The sequence below is a fragment of the Mauremys reevesii genome, linkage group 6 (assembly GCF_016161935.1).
Source record: "Mauremys reevesii isolate NIE-2019 linkage group 6, ASM1616193v1, whole genome shotgun sequence".
Classification (NCBI taxonomy): Eukaryota; Metazoa; Chordata; order Testudines; family Geoemydidae; genus Mauremys; species Mauremys reevesii.
Window position 1 is genome coordinate 56,649,281 of NC_052628.1, and position 22,976 is coordinate 56,672,256.

At 42.5% G+C, this 22,976-nt stretch overlaps 1 protein-coding gene across 12 annotated transcripts in view; it reads right to left on the reverse strand.

The window, feature by feature from the left end:
• The window catches only part of KIAA0825 (KIAA0825 ortholog), a 401,465-nt gene that overhangs the window by 67,222 nt on the left and 311,267 nt on the right, over positions 1-22,976 (reverse strand). Inside the window, exon 21 of one of the 12 annotated variants that reach the window (XM_039545363.1) lies at positions 22,557-22,672. The exons of the other annotated variants lie outside the window; for them this stretch is intronic. Within the exon in view, the coding sequence (XP_039401297.1) occupies positions 22,654-22,672 (19 nt within the window). The 3' untranslated portion in view covers positions 22,557-22,653. Of the gene's footprint in view, positions 1-22,556; positions 22,673-22,976 lie in introns of those variants that run through there. 12 annotated transcript variants of the gene reach the window in all.

Consider the following 22,976-nt stretch of genomic DNA (forward strand, 5'->3'; position numbering starts at 1 on the left):
AGCTTCTATCAGGTGGCATTATTTTTCCAATAGTCTCTTACTCTACACTTCGCATTTGAAACAGCTTATGTCCAACCTATAATTATTTTCTTCTAATTAGAGTAATTCATGGTTAATTATTCAAAATGATTCCCCTTCAAAATCAAACCCATTTCTTGCCATGACACTTTTTAAATGTAAGATACAAATAAAATATTCCCAGAATGCAAATCTTTGTAACAAGAGAATGCACATTTTCCTTTCTTTAAAAGCATTAAAATCTTTCTATAGCAATAAAGGTTCTGGTAAAATCTACATTGTAGGCCAAATTCTCTGCTGGTGAAAAATGGTGCAAGAGAGAGTTTGGCCCCATGTTTAGCCAGAGTTTAGCCAGAAAAGGTAAGCTGAACAGATGCCTTTGTTTATGAAAATAGGTGATATAGAATACATTAAAACAGAGAGACAGTAACATAACATAGAATTAGAGACAGCCCAAAACGTTTTAACCTGACTAGACCAAGCTGAGTGAGATATGCAGCCTGAAGTAAGCAGGTCCAATTCCATGTAAGTGTCTGGGCCAAATCCAGAAATGATGTAAACAGTGTGTAAATTAGTCAGAAAGCCACTGCAATTGTCAAGATAGTGTAATTTGCACTGATGCAGTGTGTGTACATAATGGCAAAGGATGTGTAAATTAATATAATTTACAAATAATTATCTAGAGGGTTCAACCAGGTCCTATCCATCTTACTTTGTTATAGGGCATTATCTCAGCTCCTGGGGCTAAATTTAAACTTCGTAAGTGTATACAATACTCCCAGGCTTCCAAAGAGTCACACTCACTTTTGCCAGGAGCTGAATTTGGATCTTGAAACAGTGCATATTGCACATTTTTACCCACTCACTGAATGCCAAATTAGTGCAAATTACTATCTTGCCTCTTATACTCAAAAAGTAACTTACACCACCAGGGCTGAATTCAACCCAAATAATGAAAAAAGAACAACAGTATAAATTAAGTGAGCAGTTTAACCTGTAAAAATACATTGTATTTTCTGCTACATAATTTTTGACTGTTTACTGACAAACTTAGGCCTGGTCTACACTAGGAGTTTATGTCAAATTTAGCAGCGTTAATTCGATTTAACCGTGCAACCGTCCACACCAGGAAGCTAATTAGTTCGACCTAGAGGGCTCTTTAGTTCGAATTCGGTACTCCACCCCGACGAGGGGAGTAGCGCTAAATTCGACATGGCTATGTTGAATTACGCTATGTGTGGACGGAAATCGACCTTAGTAGCTCCGGGAGCTATCCCACAGTGCACCACTGTGTTGACGCTCTGGACAGCAGTCCGAGCTCAGATGTTCTGACCAGCCATACAGGAAAAGCCCCGGGAAAATTTGAATTCCTTTTCCTGTCTGGCCAGTTTGAATCTCAATTCCTGGTTGGACATCGGGGCAAGCTCAGCAGCACTGGCAACGATGCAGAGCTCTCCAGCAGAGGGGTCCATGCAATCTCAGAGTAGAAAGAGGGCCCCAGCATGGACTGACCGGGAAGTCTTGGATCTGATCGCTGTGTGGGGCGATCAGTCTGTGCTTTCGGAGCTGCGCTCCAAAAAACGGAATGCAAAGACCTACGAGAAGGTCTCCAAAGCCATGACAGACAGAGGATACAGCCGGGATGCAATGCAGTGCCGCATGAAAATCAAGGACCTGAGACAAGGCTACCAAAAAATCAAAGCAGCAAACGGACGCTCCGGAGCCCAGCCGCAGACATGCCGCTTCTATGAGGCACTGCATGCCATTCTCGGTGGGTCTGCCACCACTGCCCCACCAGTGACCGTGGACTCTGAGGATGGGATAGTGTCGACGGGCAGTTTCTCGGCGATGTTCGCGGATGGGGAAGATGAGGAAGGGCTTGTGGAGGACGAGGCAGGCGACAGCGCTTACAATACTGATTTCCCCGACAGCCAGGATCTCTTCATCACCCTCACAGAGATCCCCTACCAACCCTCCCCGGCCGTTAACCCGGACTCTGAATCAGGGGAAGGATCAGTCGGTAAGTGCTATAAACATGTAAACATTTATTTTTTAAAAAACAGGAATAAAAACTATATGAAAAGAAGGTCAATGCATATGGGGATAGAACAGAAATCCTCTTGGGAGAGTTCCACGAAGCTCTCGTAGAGGTACTCGAAAAGCCTCCGCAGGAGGTTCCTGGGGAGAGGTGCCTTATTGGGTGCTCCATGGAAGCACACTCTTCCGCGCCAGGCTATCCTCAGGTACAGTGGGAGCATTGCCTCCACGAGCATGGCAGCATAGGGCCCTGGTTTGTGCAGGGTTTCACGCAGCATGCGCTCTCTGTCTCTCTTAGTGACCCGCTTCAGGGTGATCTCGCTCGGCGACTGCTGCATCTAATTAGGGGAATTAGTGTAATGTTACTATTGGGAATGCTTCAGTTTTCCTTTGCATAACAATAAATGTCGTTTAACAGCCACGTGGTGGAGGCTGCAGAGGGGAAGCATACAGGGATCTTTCCCGGGGACAGCTGCGAGGGGGTGGAACAGGGTCAGAATTTATGCTTTCCAGATTGCCTGCAGCAGGAGGGCACTGCTATACATTAACTTTTAAGCAGCCTAAAGTTTACGGCTTACCATGCCTGGCTGCTACACGGATTCTGCTGTCCTGCCCCGCTTGTCTGATCTCCAGTGCAAGACCCCAGGCAATGAAAGCGAAGGCCGAAAATTCGAACTTGTCCTGAGAGTGCATGAGATAGGTGCCGTGTATGGTCTTGTTCACAGAGACAGACTAGACTGTGTTCAGTGTTCGCAAACATGTATCTTTGCAAGGAAATCACTTCCTTTTTCCCATCACACAGCTGCGGCTCTTTCCCGAACTGCCCCGGCATCCCCCTCACAGAGGCTGGCGCAGATTAGGCAGCGAAAGAAAAAGACTCAGGACGAGATGTTCGCTGAACTGATGGCCCGCTCCAGAGCCGAGGCGGCCCAGCAGAGCCAGTGGAGGGAGACCCTCTCTCAGTACCAGCGCTCACACAGCGAACGGGAGGACAGTTGGTGGCAGGAAGACCAGCAGGCGACTCAAACGCTGCTTGGCCTAATGAGGGAGCAAACAGACACGCTCCGGCGCCTTGTGGATGTTCTGCAGGACCGCAGGCAGGAGGAGAGAGCCCCCCTGCACTGTATCTGCAACCGCCCTCCCCCGCCACAAAGTCCTGTCCCCCCCTCACCCAAAATAACAAGAAGGAGGGGCGGTAGGGGCCGTGAAAACTGTCACTCCACCCCAGCAGAGTGCTCATGTACCAAACAGCTCTCATTCCCTAACTTTTGAGAAGTGCTTCCCTTCCTGGCTAACCCAATCCCAAATCCCAGTTTCATCCCCCAGCTGTGTAGTTGAGTATTAAAAATAGTTTGCTGTTAAGTACTGTTTCCTTCATGTTTCTTTGCAGAAGACTTTGTGTGAAGCGGGAGGAGGGGTTTGTTAATTGCATAGGACAGCCACCATTACCAAGGTACAGACATGGGGGCAGGATCAACAGCAGGTCACACACAGAGTGCAGTCACTAGGCACCCGGGTCACTCTGGGAGGTGTATGCTGCCCCAGGGTCCTAGCGCCTGCCATCCACAAATGGCAAGGCAGGCTGCCCTTACCATGCCCTTCCATGGTAAGGGCATGAGCCATGAGCCTCTCCGATGCCCTGAGCCCCAGCCAGAGCCCTCATCCCCCTACACCTACTCACCCTTCCCACACACCCCTCACCCCTTCCTGCAAACCCACCCCTTCCTGCACACCCTCCTGTAACCATCCTCCCCCCAGAGACCGCTGTAGGAGCAGGAGCCTGTCATTCCTCGAGTGTAGAAGAGGTCTGTACATCACTGCACACCGTACCCACCACAGTCTGCGTCCCTGTTTGAACCCTTTAACGCAAATTCATTAGTAAAGAAAACTTTGTTAATTAACAATGTTCCATTAACTTTATTTTTAAACGTCTGTTGGAAGGGGGGAAACCTGGTGAACGGGGTATGTAACTGCAGAAAAAAGTCAACAGTAACTGAAACAGGGGCAGGTTCAGCTTCTCTGTAAAGAAACTGGACAGTCATAGGGTATCCTGCTCTCTGAGGAACCTAGCTTTCAAAGCCTCCCGGATGCACAGCGCTTCCCGCTGGGCTCTTCTAATTGCACGGGTGTCTGGCTGAGCGTAATCAGCAGCCAGGCGATTTGCCTCAACCTCCCATCCCGCCATAAAGGTCTCCCCCTTGCTCTCACAGAGATTGTGGAGCACACAGCAAGCTGCAATAACAATGGGGATATTGGTTTCGCTGAGATCCGAGTGAATCAGTAAGCTCCTCCATCTCCCCTTGAGACGTCCGAAAGCACACTCCACCACCATTCTGCACTTGCTCAGCCGGTAGTTGAAGAGTTCTTTGTCACTATCCAGGGCACCTGTATAGGGCTTCATGAGCCAGGGCATTAGCGGGTAGGCTGGGTCCCTGACGATCACTGTAGGCAACTCCACAACCCCAACAGTTATTTTGTGGTCCGGGAAGAAACTACCTTCCTGCAGGCGTCTAAACAGACAAGAGTTCCTGAAAACACGCGCGTCATGAACCTTGCCCGGCCACCCGACGTAGATGTTGGTAAAACGTCCCCTATGGTCCACCAGTGCTTGCAGCACCATTGAAAAGTAGCCCTTTCTGTTAATATACTGGCTGGCCTGGTGGGCTGGTCCCAGGATAGGAATGTGAGTCCCATCTATAGCCCCACCGCAGTTTGGGAATCCCATCGCGGCGAAGCCATCTATGACGACCTGGACATTTCCCAGGGTCACTACCTTTGAGAGCAGTAGGTCAACGATTGTGTTGGCTACTTGCATCACAGCAACCCCCACGGTAGATTTGCCCACGCCAAAGTGGTTCGCTACTGACCGGTAGCTGTCTGGCGTTGCAAGTTTCCAGAGGGCTATGGCCACTCGCTTCTGCACACTCAGGGCTGCTCGCATCCGGGTGTCCTGGCGCTTCAGGGCAGGGGACAGCAAGTCACAGAGTTCAAGGAAAGTGCCCTTACGCATCCTGAAGTTTTGCAGCCACTGTGATTCATCCCAGACCTGCAGCACTATGCGGTCCCACCAGTCTGTGCTTGTTTCCCGGGCCCAGAATCGCCGTTCCACAGCATGAACTTGACCCATTGCCACCATGATCTCCGCGGCGCGGGATCCCGTGCTTTGTGAGAGGTCTGTGCCACTCTGACACTTCATGTCCTCACCGTGCTGCCGGAGCCTCCTCGCCCGATTTCTCAGCAGCTGACTGTGGAAGAGGTGGACGATAAGGTGCGAGGAGTTGACAACGGCCATAAGTGCAGCGATGATCGCAGCGGGCTCCATGCTCGCAGTGCTGTGGCATCCGCGCTGTCACTGACCAGAAAAGTGCGCGAACAGATTTCCCGCCGGCGCTTTCAGGGAGGGAGGGCGGGAGTGACGGTTGAATGACGACAGTTACCCAAAACCACCCTCGACACATTTTTTCCCCCAGCAGGCATTGGGGGCTCTACCCAGCATTCCAATGGGAAGCGGGGACTGTGGGAACTGTGGGATAGCTGCCCAGAATGCACTGCTTCCAATGTCGATGCTTGCCCCGTTAGTGTGGACTCACAAAGTCGAATTAGTGTCCTTAGTGTGGATACACAAATTCGACTTCATAAGGTCGAATCCACAAATTCGACCTAAGTTAAATCGAACTACTCTTGTAGTGTAGACATACCCTTAGGGTATTATATGACAGCAGGTCACACTACTGAGGTATTCCTCAATATTGGGTCTGTATGCCTTTTAATATAAATATAACCTGTTTTATGTTTCATTTCACCTCTGCCTTATACACTGTATGTTAGATTAGAGACAAAAAAAACAGAGCTTCAGATCTCAGTTATATGTATGAAAATCCAGAATAAAATGTAACATGAGTGGAAATCTAGAGTTACTTCATTAGCATCAACGGAAAACACAGAGTAAAATCTGCAGTGTAGTACAGTTTTCTAAATCGATTCCTATTTTTCATTTTTCTTCTAAAAGTTCAATGCCATGTAACACCTGATAGTATTAAGTGACCTGCCTTGTTAGCTCCATCCTTTGGGCACTGAAATTAGAGGTGGCCTCCAGCAGCTATGTTTAGATTTTGTCAGCTTCAAATCAATGTGGTCTATCTTTTATAGCATTGCCAACCCAAAATGTTCAAAAATATGAGTCATGCTCACCAAAAATCATGAGATTGGCTTTAAAGTCATGAGATTATGTAAAAATAATAGACTTGGTGTTCTTTTTATTTGCCTTCTGCTTTTTTAGCCTTTAAGATGCACTGGTGTCACATTTTGAAGCTTTCTCCACAGCCAGGAGAGCTAGAAACTTATTTTTTCTTTACTAATAAAGGTTGAAATCATCACATATCCACTTGACTCCAGGAGCTGGGGCTTTAAGGAAAGCAATAATTATGATGGGACTCATGACAAAATTATAAGAGTTAGCAACACTGTTGCAATGAGAAAACAAATATCACACAGAGGAGCTTGCAGCAAACCATAGCACAGCATTGTCAAAATTAATGCAGGAGTATGCAGAAAAATAGACAATATCACTGTCAAAATTTAGGATCATGTAGTTAGCCAGCCCTAGCATTGCCAAAGTTCATATAGGATGATACAATAAATCAGGATAATAAAATAGTCCTCAGCATTGCCAAGATCTGTGATATACCAAGAAGCACAGTCAAGATCTTTACACAACAAGTTGAAGAAAAGCTATTTCATAATGTTTTTGCTATGACAGACTGTTTTTCTTGTGTGCTGTTACGTGTGTGCTGTTACCTCTACTTTCTGAGCACACATAACATTTACTAAGGGCCTGTCTACACTTGAAATGCTACAGTGGCACAGCTGCACCGCTCTAGCACTTCAGTGAAGACACTACCCACATTGCCTCCCATCGGTATAGGTAATCCATTTCTCGGAGAGGCAGTAACAAGAACCTGATCTACACTAGAAAATTAGTCGGTTTAACTATGTTGGTCGGGCTGTGAAAAATCAACACCCCTGAGCAGTGTTGTTAAGCTGATCCAAGTCCCATGTAGATAGCTACGTCGATGGAAGAACCGTTCCATTGACGTACATACTGCCTATCAGGAGTTAGATTACCTACACCAACGGGATAACCCCTCCCGTGGAGGCAGGTAGTGTCAGTGGCGCAGCTGTGCCCCTGTAGCATTTTAGGTGTAAACATGCCCTAGGTTGATGGAAGAATTCTTCCATCAACCTAGCGCTGTCTGCACTGGGGGTTACACTGTATTTTTCATACCCTGAGTGATGTAATTAAGCTGACTTAATTTTCTAGTGTAGACCAGGCCTAAGTCACATACAGGAGGAGCACGCTGGAAACCAGAATCTAGCATTAGTAAAGATGCCGGTGTAACACCAACAGACCCCGGTCATCAGCGGGTGGGATTGAACCTGGGACTTCTGTGCATGAACCTCTACCACATGAGTTAAAAGCCAACTGGCTACTAGCTAAGGCTGTAGAGCAGACTCATTTTATCTCTCTCTTTCAGTGGTCTTGGTGCCACTGGACAAGACAGAACACCACACCCAGAAGGTGTGTGGGTTACTTGCTTGCTTTGTCATTGTTGGAGCAAGTTTCCTACATATTCAGATGGCAGAAATACACATTATAGCATCCAGGAAACCAGCCACGTTATAGCAACACTGTTTGAAATAGATTTTCTTCAACTTGATGTTGTAAAGATCTGGAGTGTGCTTATTGCCCCATTCCAGAAGCTGTGTAATTCAAATAACAGCAGAGGAAACAATAGCTTTTCAGCAGCTAGCATGGGAGCACTAGCACGAGTAATATTTTAAGCTTCCACACAATTGTAGAAGCACACATATAAGCCAAAGTTTATATGCACAAATCCTAACTTAGAAGCATACCTCCACAAGTGATGCACAGAAATTTATGCCTTTAGAAATCTGGCCCTAACTGTAAATTCTACAAAATGCCAATAAATCTTATAGTCGCTTAATTTTATTGGAAGCTTTATAATACTTAGCCTATGTCACCAAGACAGACATGGTTTAAAACTTTGTAAAATTCTCTCATCTAATTATGATCTTCTACCTATCCCTGTGAACTGCAAAGCCCCACTGCCTTCCTCAGGCTATCATCTGAATTATAAACAGAAACAATGCTGTATGACCTTTCACAACCAAACAGCAAAACTAGAATTTCAAATATCAGCAATGGAATGCTAACATAAATAGGGTTGCCAAATTTCCAGTTTCTTAAACCTGGAAACTACAGCAGCCCTTCCCCGCCCCCACCCGCTTGCTCGCTCCTTCTCCCTCCAAGACTCACCTGCCACCTGCAGAGCTGGGCTGAGAGCTAAAGCAGAGCCTGCCTACAAGATGCAGGTAGGCGTTGGCCCTGACTGAGAAGGGGCTGGCAAGGGTTAATGACCTGGCACTCTCAGTCCCCACACCCTGGACTAGGTTGGCGGTGGCATTTGCAGGCAGTGATCACAGGGGAGTGAGGGGTTTGGGTGGGAGGGGGGAAATGGAAGAGAGGTGTTGTCAGTCTGTCTGTCTGTCTGATTGAACGGGGCCAGGCTGTGGAAATGCCCTTCCCTCCCCGCACTGTGTGTGCGAGCTGGAGGCCAGGCTCTGCAATGAGCCGCATTCCCTAGGCTTTAAGGGTGCTGCTCCCCCATCCTCGTGTGCTGGCCCAGGCTGAGTCCCCATCTGAGTGGCAGAAGTGAAGCGGGAGATGGTGCTGCAATGTCACCTCTACCCCGGGGAGAAGCAGCCGCCTTGCATTGGATCCCTGGCTCAGGTTGTGGCTCCGATGCCCTTAAAATGTGTCTCATAGCCCCAGGAGTGGCTTCCTGCGAAGATGAGGTGTTTCTGAGGAGGGCGGGGGATGTGTCTAGAGCCGTGGAGCAGAGAGGAGGACGATCCAAACACAATCCCATGGTGTAGATTGGCACCCACCTGCCTCACAGCCATGCTGCCCCCAGCTCTCTGCAAGCGCCTCGCTGCAGTCACACATGCTGCGGTGGGTGCTGACTGGGCTCCCCTGTTCTGGTGCCCCTGTGGGCAGTAACCAGACATTTGGTGTCTGGTCAGAACTTCTGACTGGACATTGTACCAGTCCCCTTATGACTGAAATTTCAGGTAAAAAAACCAGACACCTGGCAACCCTACACACAAACTGTCTGCAGTTGCTCCATGGCGTAAAACAATAAATAAATAAATACATAACTTGCAACACATTTGAGTAAATTCAAATAACGAGAAACATTGAGAAAATTATCTGCTCAAAGAATGTACACACACACACACACACACACACACACACACACACACACACACACTAATTTCACTGAGTATCAGTACATTATTTGCAGTGAGTTACTCATTTCTAAGGCTATGATTATGTCACGGAGGTCACAGAATCCGTGACTTCCATTGACCTCTGTGACATTTTCTGCCCCCAGGTTGGAGCTCCCAGCCAGTGTCTCCCTTAGCCCCCTGCAGCTCCCAATCCCCGTATTGGTGAGGGTACCCTGCAGCTCTCCGGCAGGGAATCCCCACAGCTGCCCAGCTGCGGCAGGCAACCAGCAGATCCTGTAGCTGCCCAACTACGACGGGCAGTGAGGGGGACCCCCAAAGCTGCCCTGCTGCACATAGGAACCTCCCAAAGCTGCCCAGCTGGAGCGAGCAGCGGGGACTCCCTGCAGCTGCCCAGCTGTGGCAAGCCGCTGGAGGACCCTGCAGCTCCCAGTCCCACAGGCAGCAGGACCCCGCAGCTGCCACTCTCCACAGCAGTGGGGGACCCATGAGCCCCAGCAGTAGTGGGTGCTGAACCTGCCTCCCCATTTTGTCAGGGATATTTTTAGTGAAAGTCAGGGAGAGGTCCCAGGCTTCCATTAATTTTTTTTTTTATTGCCTGTGACGTGTCTATGACTTTTTCTAAAAATAGTCGTGACAAAAACTTTGCCTTACTCATCTCTACTTATTCATTCTTTCTTTCTTTTTTCCTTTTGATTGATTGTTTGGCTACCTCCACCTATACATAATATCTTGCCACTGAACACGTTGCATTGCTGTGTGGACATATCCAGAATTCAGAAAAATGAAATTCTAATTTCAGAGGATATAGTTGAATTTCAGATAATCAGGGTTTGGTTAATCAGAATTTACCTCTATTAGACTTTGGTGGGGAAGCTTTTTGTAAATGGTTGGCTGTGCAATGAGGCCTCGCAGCATAATCTAATCTCTTCTAGTAGCTGGTTACACAGCTAAGCATCCTATACCACGAACACCTCATGTCTGGTTTCCACTGTTTTTGTTCTGGGGTTGGCAGCTGCACTGAGTGCATGTCTCCGTCAGTTATAGATGGAGCAGAGGTCTCTGTGTCCTTACCCATTAATGGCCTTGTAGATTTAGGCAAAAGCCTTGAATTGGCACTGGAAGTCAAATGGGAGTCAATGGAGGGTGCAAAATTCTGCAGTGATGCATCCTAAGTGGCTGTCCCACTAGGGAGATGGACTGCCACTTTTGAAGAAGCTGGAGTCTTTCCTGCTTCCCCCTTCTGTTTTAGTTAATGTAATTTACAGTTTACCAGTGTGGATGTGACAGAATACCTGGATCACTGTGGCTATCAAATACTTTTTTTTTGCTTAATACAACACAGCTAATAAACCCAAGTTAGCATGTAGAAGATTCTGAGGGAAATAAGGAACTCCATATAAATAAGAACAAAATGGTCCTTCACTTCTCACTGGATAATTCTTACCTTTGTTAAACTGTTAAAAATCCATGTGGTCATCGAAAGCATTAATTCAACTTCTTCACTCTTTCACATGTTAACATCAGTGGATAATGCTGTATACATTTTCTGCATACTTTATTATATTACCGAAAATAAGGTTTTTTCCTAAGCTTGTTGGTTAACTCATTCTGATCTCAGTGAGCACCACTTAGTGAGCATGTTTTTGTTTTGTGTTAACAAATCTGTGTTCTGAATTACTTAATACTGATCATTTCATTTCTTCTGCTTTAATTAACCTGCATATTCCAGTCTATGATTCCATTTGGGGGCTGTGGGAGAGGAGGGAATCACCATCATTAATCAAATGTTTAGATTATGTTCTGAGATAATTGGACTTGCTCCTTTAAAAAGAAATTATTACATAACTAAAAAATCATTAGCAGTTTGTAAAACATATAAAAAGAGAATAAGTAATGTATTCTCGAATTTGAACCTTTAGGCTACCAATATATTTGATTATGAAAGCTGCCTGCACTTCAGTGCACAGTAGCTCGAATGTTTTGCTCTTTGTCTGGCTATACCAAAACAAGGACAAGAGACACTTGACATGGATTAATCATGCCGCAACTTTATTATTATTATATGTCTGGGGCTACCTGGCAGATAAAAGTGTACAGTGCAGGTAACTCCATGTTCATTCAATATCTACACGGGGAGCTTCCCCCAGACCCCCCCCTTTTTCCATCCAGGTCCCCTAGACAACCTATTGCTGGGACCTTACTATCTCCCTCCTCCCCCCCAATCAGGGGCGGCTCCAGGCCCCAACACGCCAAGCGCGTGCTTGGGGAGGCATGCCGCGGGGGTCGCTCTGCCGGTCGCCGGGAGGGCGGCAGGCAGGCAGCCTTCGGCGGCATGCCTACGGGAGGTCCACCGAAGCCGTGAGACCAGCGGATCCTGAGGTCCACCGGAGCCGCGGGACCGGCGACCGGCAGAGCGCCCCCCGCGGCATGCCGCTGTGCTTGGGGCGGCAAAATGTCTAGAGCCGCCCCTGCCCCCAATGAGGGTTAAGATGGGCTATAAAGAAGGGGGGTTGTCTCCCTGCTGGTCAGTCATAGGAGCCCCAAACCCCCTCCCCCAGTTCTGCTCTTTTAACAAACACCTCCTTTTTCAGTCCTTTACAAAGCCATTTATCTGGTCTCTGTATCCCTTCCATATGGAGTACCTGCACTGGACATCTGCCCCACATTTACATAATGAGTTGCAACATCACAGCCTAACTCCCTTCCTACTTATCATAACATAGCCCTCCTCCCCCCACCCCCCACTGTGGAGAAGACCAAAGGGAAAAAAACCCACTCCACCTAAGCCAATCTGGTGGGGAGGGAAAAATTCTTTCCCAATCCCATAAAAAGGAGTGACTAGCATGATGCCCAGAGCAGGTCCTGACCAAACCTGGTATTTTGCCATCTCCAAAGGGAGGGATGGTGGGTGCTTCTCTGGGGAAAAGAGGCTTCTCCTGCCAGGCTTCCCCTTTTTCAACTCCACAGGCCTTTATGTCACTGGGGATGAGTCAGTGTCGCCACACTGACCCACACCCCCTTTTGCAGCAGCCTCTGACCCTCTCTCCCTTCCCCCCACCCCTAATGCGCTATGCCCTCTCCCCCAGCAAGCCAGACAACGCTTCCTTCTCCCCTGCTTAAAGGTGCAGTCATTTATAAAAAAAATATATTGAACAGTTGTTCATTTCAAGCAGAAAATGCATATTTGATAGAATTCCTGTACTGTTCACCATTTTAACCCAGCAGTAACTGATTAGACAGTCAATATGTCTGCCTACATTTTCTCTATAAGTAACCCTTAATGTTTAGGTGGATCTATCGCCACCACTATTAAATAAAGTTTATAGTTAAAGAAATAATTAAAGCATCGACAGACTAGATAGTAAATGACTTTTACTGTTTTTTAAAAATTAAGAAATATTCTGCTACTGTTGTTCTTGAGGTTTTGCACATACACATATTAGTGAAGAATCCGATTACCTACACAGTACTATGCTTTTCATAGTCCCAAATTCTGCAAATACATTACACTAAAGCCTGGTCTACACTGGGGGGGGGGTCGATCTAAGGTATGCAACTTCAGCTATGCTATTCACGTAGCTGAAGTCAAAGTACCTTAGCTCGAATTACTTACCCGTCCTCACGGCGCGGGATCGACGTCCGCGGCTCCCCCGTCAACTCCGCTACCGCCACTCGCTCCGGTGGAGTTCCAGAGTCGACGGGAGCGCATTCGGGGTTCGATATATCGCGTCTAGATGAGACGCGATATATCGAACGCCGAGAAATCGATTGCTACCCGCCGATCCGGCAGGTAGTGAAGAAGTACCCTTAGGGTACCCTTAGATTGTACCCGGATCGGCAGGTAGCAATCGATTTCTCGGAGTTCGATATATTGCGTCTCATCTAGACGCGATATGTCGAACCCCGAACATGCTCCCGTCGACTCTGGAACTCCACCGGAGCAAGTGGCGGTAGCGGAGTCGACGGGGGAGCCGCGGACGTCGATCCCACACCGTGAGGACGGGTAAGTAATTCGAGCTAAGGTACTTCGACTTCAGCTACGCAATTCACGTAGCTGAAGTTGCGTACCTTAGATCGACCCCCCCCAGTGTAGACCAGGCCTAAGTGAAATGAAGAGTTATTACATTGCATAAATGCTACAAATGTAATCTCAATTTGGTATTGATTTACTCTCTTTGTACATGTATGTTACAGTATTTAGTATTTTGGTTTGGAGAAAAACGAAAGGAAGCAGGAAAGATCTACTCATATACAATAGTAATATTAATGTAGACAACTGCTACATTCCCTAAAACCACTGAATCAATAAAGTGTATGTCTTAAGAAAAAGGAAATTGCTTAAATTGTCCTTTTATATTTACAATTATTTAATTACTTTACTTTGCCACAAATAAAGGTCATTAAAATCATCATGAAGCTTGATTTAAATTTCCAAACTAACCTGCAAGTTGTACAATCTTTAACTATGTTCCATTTAACACATTTAATAGATGTAAAAGCTCACAAGTGATGATATAAAGGATAATTTACGCTTGCAATGCATTTTTGTCCAATTAATAGATTGCCTGTGTGTTGCATATTTTGCATGACAAAAGAGCAGAATATTAAACTGCCATTCATAATGAAAATGCACTTTGCAAATTAAAAGTGCCGAAACAGAAATTTTTCACCCTGTTTAGGAAATAAACAGTCCTTAACCAATTAAACTGCATTGTAATAATTCTATGATTTATTGCAAGTTGTTTAACTTTCAAAACTCGGCTAACCCATATTAAGGTCACAATCCATCATGTCTTGCTTGGAAAGCTAGCAAATAATGGCTGTTGTATTAGCTGCTTTTGATGATAGTATGAAAGAAGTATTAGCACTTGTCAACAAAACTGCTTACAACATAACATTAGCATGCATGGGCTGCTGTACCTATTTATTATTCTGGCAGCTTCACACATATTGTTACAAGCTTATAAAACATTTTGTCGGGTGGAAACCGAATGTACACTGTTTGGTTTTCTGATAGACTGGCAGCATAAATGTCTGGGCTGACTTAGTTTAGTTTAAGTGTAAATAGAGACACAAATTCTTCAACCTGTTCTCTTATTGATACTGAAAAGTGCTGAATTATTCAGCATCCAACTCTTCTGTTTGTGTCTATCACAGTTATCAATTACCCATCAGTCTTCTTGTCAAAACAGAATGGATTAATCTGGCTGAAAACAAGACAAATAAATGGATACTATAACAGGGGTGCAGGGTTGCCAAACTGTCAAAGGGAAATCCAGGCAATGACATTTGCCGTCAAAAGTGGGATATCTGGCTTAAGTGAACAAATTATTCCCCTTTACGAGCCAAGAATGCACTTAGCTTACCATAAGTAAATTAATCTGCCTACTTTGCCTACTAATGCATTATCAACTGTGATAATAGTCACTGAAATTTTTTTGTTGTACTGCTCAAATGCATTCATGCTCTAATGCTTTTTGTGTAAAAAGTGAATAAAATGTGTATACTTACATAATATTATTTTATATTAATAAATTAAAAGATAAATAGTTGATGAATGAATGAACCCCATTTTAATACAGTCACTTGTGATAGGCTTGGGCAATTTTATAGATCTCAGCTGATGAGCTATCAAGTAACTCCTTGAACAGATGGCTAATGGAATCCACCCAACTTGTGTAAGGTCCAACCCTTGCTTTTTTGCCTCTAACATTTAACTCAGAAATCTCACTTGGCAACCTCTTTCAGACCATTCATTACAGTTCAAAAAGTTCACATAGTCATGCCATTTCATTTGGCCTCTTGAGATAAGAAGCTAGTAATCTGACTCTTAATTTGACATAGATATCAGTGGCACTGATTGAGTCACGTCTTGGGTTCCTATCAGAAATTTTTTACAAGAATTTTATCAGAGATTACTCTATTCTAGACCTGTTTTAAGTAATCAACATTCATGCTTATGTCCCTGAGATCATGACAGGGTCAAAAGCCAACAGACCTTGCAAACCAACAGTTTGGCTTTAGTCAAAAGTTTTCTCTTGTTACTATTATTATTCAGCAAAGTCAGGGCTATTGTACTGTATATATTTCACATATTTCATTGGAAACTCAGCTACTGAACTATTTACAGTCACATAGATTGCAGATAAACAGAATTTCTTAAAGTATCATGTTCTAGAGGTCAATATGCTACACAAAGACATTCCAAGTAAATATAAGTTTACCTTATGTAATAAACAGAATCATCATGCTTTTCATCACTATTAAGCACAGATAAGTCTACCATTTTACACAGAAATTTTTAGTATATTTCACAAAAAGATGCGGAGTTAAAAAGCAATGAGTTATGGAAAGTCACCAAATTATGTAGATTATGCTACACCAACATACACAAGAGAATAGTGAGAGTACTGAAGAGTGAGATCACCCCATACTCACTCCACAGAGGCGGCTTCTGTTCTGGGGCTGGACCTGGCTCCCCACTCTGGGCATTGTGACCTGGTGCACAGGGTTGCACCACCACTCAAGTTTGGTCTATCCACCCCTCGGTAGATGGGGAAAGAGGCGATGATGATCCAAACCTGAGTTGCAACCTCGTGTATCAGATTGTAACACATTTGGTTTGGGGGCCTAATCATATGTTTTTACAGCTGTTTCCAAGATTTCAGTGACCAAAGGGACAAAATCATAGCCCTAAGCACAAACAAAACACAGGCACCGGGATTTATTAACATGCATTTAACTGTCAACAATGGAGTCTACTAGTTTAAAAAGTTATTCAAACTGTATGATTCAGCTCTGCAAGATGTCTGATTAATTTTTCTACCTTTAACAACTCTGACACTGTCCTGTCAAGCTTGATAAAGACTGTGTATAAGCTGCCAAAACTTCCTGTTCTCTTTTCTTAAATATAATCAGTAAAAGCATCATAAAGACTTGGCCAAATCCATGATGTAACTCTGTTGTCTGTTTCTAAGTACAGTAGTGTAGGGATGGTCCCCAGAAATATTTCAAATTTAGTTCCTATGAAAGAGACCTCACCAAGCTGGTTTTCAAATAACTGGCTGGCTTAGCAAAAGCCTATTTATAGAGTTACTTGCTTCCTTGAATAAAAAAACTGTCCTGTAGAATAGGGACTAACAGGAGCCACAGCTATTACAGAAGTTACCAAATTACCAAGTGGAAGAAGTGGGGACTTTCATATCAAGGATTTTAAAACCTAATGTCACCCACCAAAAATTATAGTGGAAGTACATCCACAATGAAAGCACTTCCTCCTCCACTTTTGATGTGTCTGTGCATTCACTCTTTTGAGTTAATAAAGGATTCTTTGAATTTATTCCAAGATCAGAGTATTTGTTTGTTTAGCAGTTACTAGCTTTGATCACTACATTTATCTGAATGAACTCTTGAAATGCTACCCATTTTTCCTTTCCCTTTCCATATTCAGTCATGGAAGAAAAAGCAAATGTTTTGCTATTTCCCTTCCCCCCTCCGTCTCTTTGGGAAGCTGCAAATAAAAATTCTAGCATCATCAATCTGTCAAATTAGCAATCAAGATTTTCTTTTATTTTTAGTCTCCTGTTCCAATAACACTTGGGCGCACCTTTTTCATTATAATTCTGTCTTGGCTTTAGTAAGATGTTTTCCAAAGCTAAACACTTCCCAACCTTCATTTACTTCTTTCCAAAGCAAATTTCTGATGTAGATATGATGACTAGCCTGCTATTTTAGTACTTGATCAAAACAAAGAACCCTGTCTCTGGAAAGCTATCCAGAACTGTGCATTACATAGGAAAACAGTAGGATCTGCTTTGATTTTTAAGCTGTGGTTCAGAACCATGAGAATAATAATCTGCAATCAAACCTAGCTAATTTAGTATCTTTACACTAGTATAGTCCAACCTAAGAGTGTCAGACTTTCTAACCAGCTATCACAAATTCATATTAGTTTGATATTTTAGTCATCATGTGCAAAGATATTGAGCAGTCTTTGCATGGTTTACCATAATGTTGCAAAGTAATCTTTGAAAGACAAATCAAAATAGAAAATTGAGGCAAGCACCAAGTTCTATGCTGATGTGGCTGTGACGGGTATACCACAAGAAATACATTTGAACTAATTTGATAAAAAAATTGCCAAGCAATCTATTGTTTTATCTTTAATGACTACTAAGCCAATATGATGTCACAAATACACCCATTTATGTTACTGTATTCATTTTTAGACAAGTTATCTTTTTACTGCACCAAGTCCTCCAACACAACTATCTTAACAATATTTACACAACAAAGGTTGTTGTTAAATTTAACTAATCTTTGACATATCCTTTCAGTTCCTGGATTGAAAGGTGTTACGGTATATAAGTATTAATATTATTATAAACCTACCAGCCTGAAAAAGTGTTGAATCTAGTCTCAACTTCCCAGAATAATTGGTGGCCTTTGGTATTAACCTTTATGTTTTTATATTGTGGAACCAGTCTCATTTAAAGGCTACCTACTGAGAAGAGTTAATGGATATACTAGTTAGATGTGTGAAAATATATATATATAACTGCAGGGCTAGGAAATGTTTATGAAGTAGTTCTCATTGTACATGCTGTTACTTTCAAGTTAATAGTACAATTGCTCAGTTAAACATATATACTTCATATAAAAACATGGTTAATTTAACATTGAAATTGCACAATGAAGTATTAACAATCATGAAATGCCAATGTTAAGGTTGAATAGGCACCCTTAATTCTAACAAAGTCACTTACTATTTAGCAGTTAACAGTTTTTTTTCTAGAGCTTTAGATAGGTTCACACAAGGGAATCTTTCTTCCTCATCTTGTAAATCTGCAAGAGAACATTCTTCCTCAGAGGACTGTAACAGGCTCCAGTGTTGTGGAGTTACTATATTATGCTTCAACAAAGTTCTCCCCCTCTGTGGAGTTCCTTATGGTCAATAATGGCCAAACAATGAGTTCTTACTATGTCTATAGAAGCCCTTCATCAGGCCTTTTGTTTCTTCTAAGGACACCTTCTATGGAGCACTTGCTTCAGTCCCTACATACCTTTGAGCCCAAACTAGACCTTTTCACAGTTTATATGGTCTGCAGAATCTAAGGAAAGGCTCTGCATCTTTCAAAGTCTGCTAAACCTTCCTGAGATCCTTTGTACCTTACCAGCAATAAAAGCAAGACCATAATGAAGAAAAGCACACTGACAATCACATTTCACACTGGAATAAGCCTTGAAAGTTTCATTCATTGAATTAAAATAAGTTTATGATTTAAACTTAAAATAAGTTTATACTTGCAAAAAATGAAATGAGTCACCAGTTTTGCCCTGAGACACACACAGTTTTTGAGAGAAAACGATGGATAAATACTTCTGTCTCTCTCCATCCAGCAAAAAACTATTTTAAAGGACACTCCCTCCTGCACATTTTATCCTAAACCAATCTCACTCTCTATTTTTTTTTATTACTATCTCCTCCTTTGTCAATACTGTGAACTATATTAGGTCAGAGCCACAAAACCCTGGCACCATGACTGAATTAAACTAATTTTCAAGGACTACATTCAGTACTCAGGACTTTCACTTTTAATTCTTTACTATAAGATTTTCATTGGTAGGGGGACAGATAAATATCAATCTTTACAGCTAGCACCAATATCTCTTGATTCTCTAAACCATCTGCTAGTGAACACAGACCCAATGTTTCACCTTATACGCTCTTTATAAGGGACTTAGAGGTTTACATTTGCATGTAATCAAACCTACAAGATTTGGTTGTTTTTTGTTGACTCTGAAGTGATCAGCATCATGGATACACAAACACATTTAGTAACCAGTCTCACATTCCCCTCAAAAAATTCACAAACACATAGCAACTGAGAAAAATTTTATTGAAATTAATAGCAATTACATATGGCATTAGCCTACCGTAACTGTAAAACACAATAACCAATCAGCACCTAATGCATGCGTACAGCTGATCAGGAATTTCCCAATAAAATAAAATAAAATAAATGTAGTTTTTGGCCAATACACATTTTCCATAGGAAAATTTCTATTTTGATAAAATTCCTCTATTTTATGTTGGGAAAATTAAAATGAAATATTTCTATTCTGGTCATGTTGACTTGACTTGAAATATTTCAGTTTGCCAAAACAAATTGAAATGTTTCATTTCAAGTCAGTTTGACAATAATCTGTGTTCACTGAGCTGTTGCAGTACCTCACAAGAGTTATGGTTCGGATGCTTAATGCCCCCATTCTGTTCTATGGACCTGACTACCTGGCTGGACTACACCTCCAATGATATACTATGGCTCTTCCTCTAGTTGACCCACCACACTGCATGATGGGCTTTCCATGACCATGATGCACCATGGAGATGTAGTCCAGCCTGGGAGTGCAGCCTATAAGGGACAATGGGGCATGAGACAGTGTCCGAAACTACAGTGTCCATAAATCACTCACTGTTGCAGCTCAGGCAGACACAGTATGATGGCAAACTGAGCTGAAAAAACGTTTTGACATTTCTGAATTGTTTTTTTTTCCAAAACTGTCTGTTCCATGAAAAATTGTGATAGTTCCAGTTTTCCCTCTAGAAATTCATACAGATCCCCATTGGACCTGTTCAATTGATTCTAGCCCTGGAACAACCTGAGACCTGAAACCTTAAAATCATTATACTTTTATGAAAGCAAAGGACATTCTACATAAATATTGTAGATTTTTACAGTTCCTATGGAGCCCACACAGTTGGACTCCAAGTTTACCTGTGGAGTTAATACAAAAACCAGACCTAATACATTATTTCAAATTCTCTAAAATGCTACTAAAATATATTTGTCTAAATTTATAAGGTTATAATTTACTAGTACAAAGCCTTATAGGGGAAAGGGGTGGTAGTAGGGGCAGGAAGGACATTGGACGAATTAGGTGGTGGTGGGGACACTGGTCAGGAAAGACAGGCACTATGGAAAGAGTCTATAGGAATGTTAGAAATTAGATCTTTTCAAGTGCACAGGAGTTGAGTTGAGTTTTCCTGCAGATCTTAGGAAGCCCATAGAAGAGAAACTAGATGCTTCAGAGGGAGGTGCATGAAACCCAGCTTTAGGCTGATGTGGGATAACCTGCACCTTCTTTCCATGAAAGTCTCATTCTAACCCAGGATAGACAGAGATCGGCTTAAATCCTGGTGCATGAGGTTTGATATCCCTCCAAGATTTTATTTAGTGTTAACTTAGAAATTTGCGTCAATGAGCTTCGGTCTTATGGGCATTGTCTAAAAATGTATTTATTTTTATCAGTTTTGAATTTGCCAGCTTTCAGTTTTATTGCTAGGGAGAAAAGAAGCTCCCAATCTACTTTCTCTATATTATTCATTAGTTTATGTATATTCATCATGTCCCCTCTTATTTGTTTTCTTTCCAAGGTGTAATATTAATCATTTCAATCTCTCTTCATATAAATTTTTCCATGCCCCTAATCATTCTCATCACCTTTCTCTGAGCCCCCTCTTTAACTCTGCAATATGCTTTTTGAGATGGGGTGACCAGTACTACAAAAAATGTTTCAGATGGGGAACCACTGCTTTATGTAATGGCATTATAATATTACTTGTACTATTCTCCATCCCATTCTTTATGCATCCTAAAAAAATTTTTTGTCTTTGAGCAGAGGTCTTCAATTAGCTGTGCACAATAATGCCCAAGTCCTTTCCCTAAATTATTAATTTAAATCCTGTAAAGTGTATGAATAGTTCATATTTTTCCCTCAAGTATTCTGCATTTATCTACACTGTATTTCATCCTCCATTGAGTTTCCCATTCACCTATCTTGCTTAGGTCCCTTGACATTCTTTTCTGGAGTTGAGTAACATAAAAAGGTTAGATTCACACACACACACACATGTACCACCAGACCATTCAAATGTCATTTAAAAATGATTATAGTCAACAAACTAATCAACAGATTTGTTTGAAAATTTCAGAAAATAATTCTGAACTCAAGAAGTTCTGTTAGTTTGGTGAGGATACACTATACATACTATTCACAGATAAGAAAGATGTCTAATCCCTGTTTTAGATACAAATTTCAATGCAGCCTTAACAACGGAGTCACTATGGTATCTCTAACACATGTTCAAGGGCGCACGTACACATGCGCGCACACACACACACACACACACAAAGTGCAGTGACACCATTACAGTCTTCCAAATACTGGAACTGATCCTGCTCTGACCCTAAATGAGAAGGAACAGTATCATTATCAGTGAAGTATCAGAGGGGTAGCCGTGTTAGTGTGGATCTGTAAAAAAGCAAGAATGAGTCCGGTGGCACCTTAAAGACTAACAGATGTATTGGAGCATAAGCTTTTGTGGGTGAATACCCACTATGTCAGTCATGTGTCTGATGAAGTGGGTATTCACCCATGAAAGCTTATGCTCCAATACATCTATTATCAGTGAAGACCACCATCCAGTCCGATGACTGACCAAATTCTAAATTACAATTAAAACAATGATGCTTTGGTTTTCCTGTTCCCTAAATCCCTCCCTCAATCCATATGCTTTACCTAATATAGGATATCAAAGCCAGAAATCTCAATCAACTGAGATTAACAAAGTGAGCTATGTGTTTAGAAATTAGAATATATTCTCAAAAGCAACAGGCTCTAGCAGCCAGCCTTTTTAATCAGTTGTACACTGGCATTAGATAGCTTTAAAAAACTTTAATTAAAAATAACGAGCAAGCACATAGTAATACAGGCAGCAAATATCTTGCAAAAGTACAATTCAAAGATATAATATCACAACATTCCTCACTGGACTAGAATGAACAATACTGTAGAGTCTGATTCATCTCAGTTGTTTCTCTTTAACTGTTAGAATGTATAATTGTTAATACAAATATTGAAAGTTTTATTAGAGAAAAGAACATAGAGTAGTAATCTTCTATAACTGAGCTCTATAACATTATGCACATTAGCTTTAACTAATTAAATAATGCAAAATCAAAGTAAACATATAATGACTCAAAAAACAAGAAACCTGCTTTCTCATTACCACTACAAAGATGATTTTGTTTAATTCTGAATTAATTTGCATCACATGTTAATATAAATAATCTTTCTAAATTTTAAAAGTTAGGAAGAAAAAAATAATTTAAAATATTTTGCTTTCAGTCCTTTCACATTGTTACATTCTGAGAGCTTCATAAGTGAATGCCTTTTTTGTATTCTAACTTTGTGTTCATGACTTCATAGGTCCATGTTACAGCTAGGAATGAACAAAACAAATTATAAGCATTTACTTAGTAAATCTAGCTATGGAATGAGATATGCAATGCAAGCTAAAGGAGGAGAGCATTTGCAATTTAAAATATAATTCATCATAATGAAAATGTAAAGCAGTAGTTCTGTTTTATTTGGCATGGCAGGTTAGGAATCCCTGTGAAGCTACATTGAAGCAAAGAGTAGATTAATAATTTAATTTGGTTCAGAACTGTGCAAGTGGGGCACCACAAGCTTTTATTCTGTAACCAGCTGCTGACCCTAATATGGATCAACCAATTAGACATCTC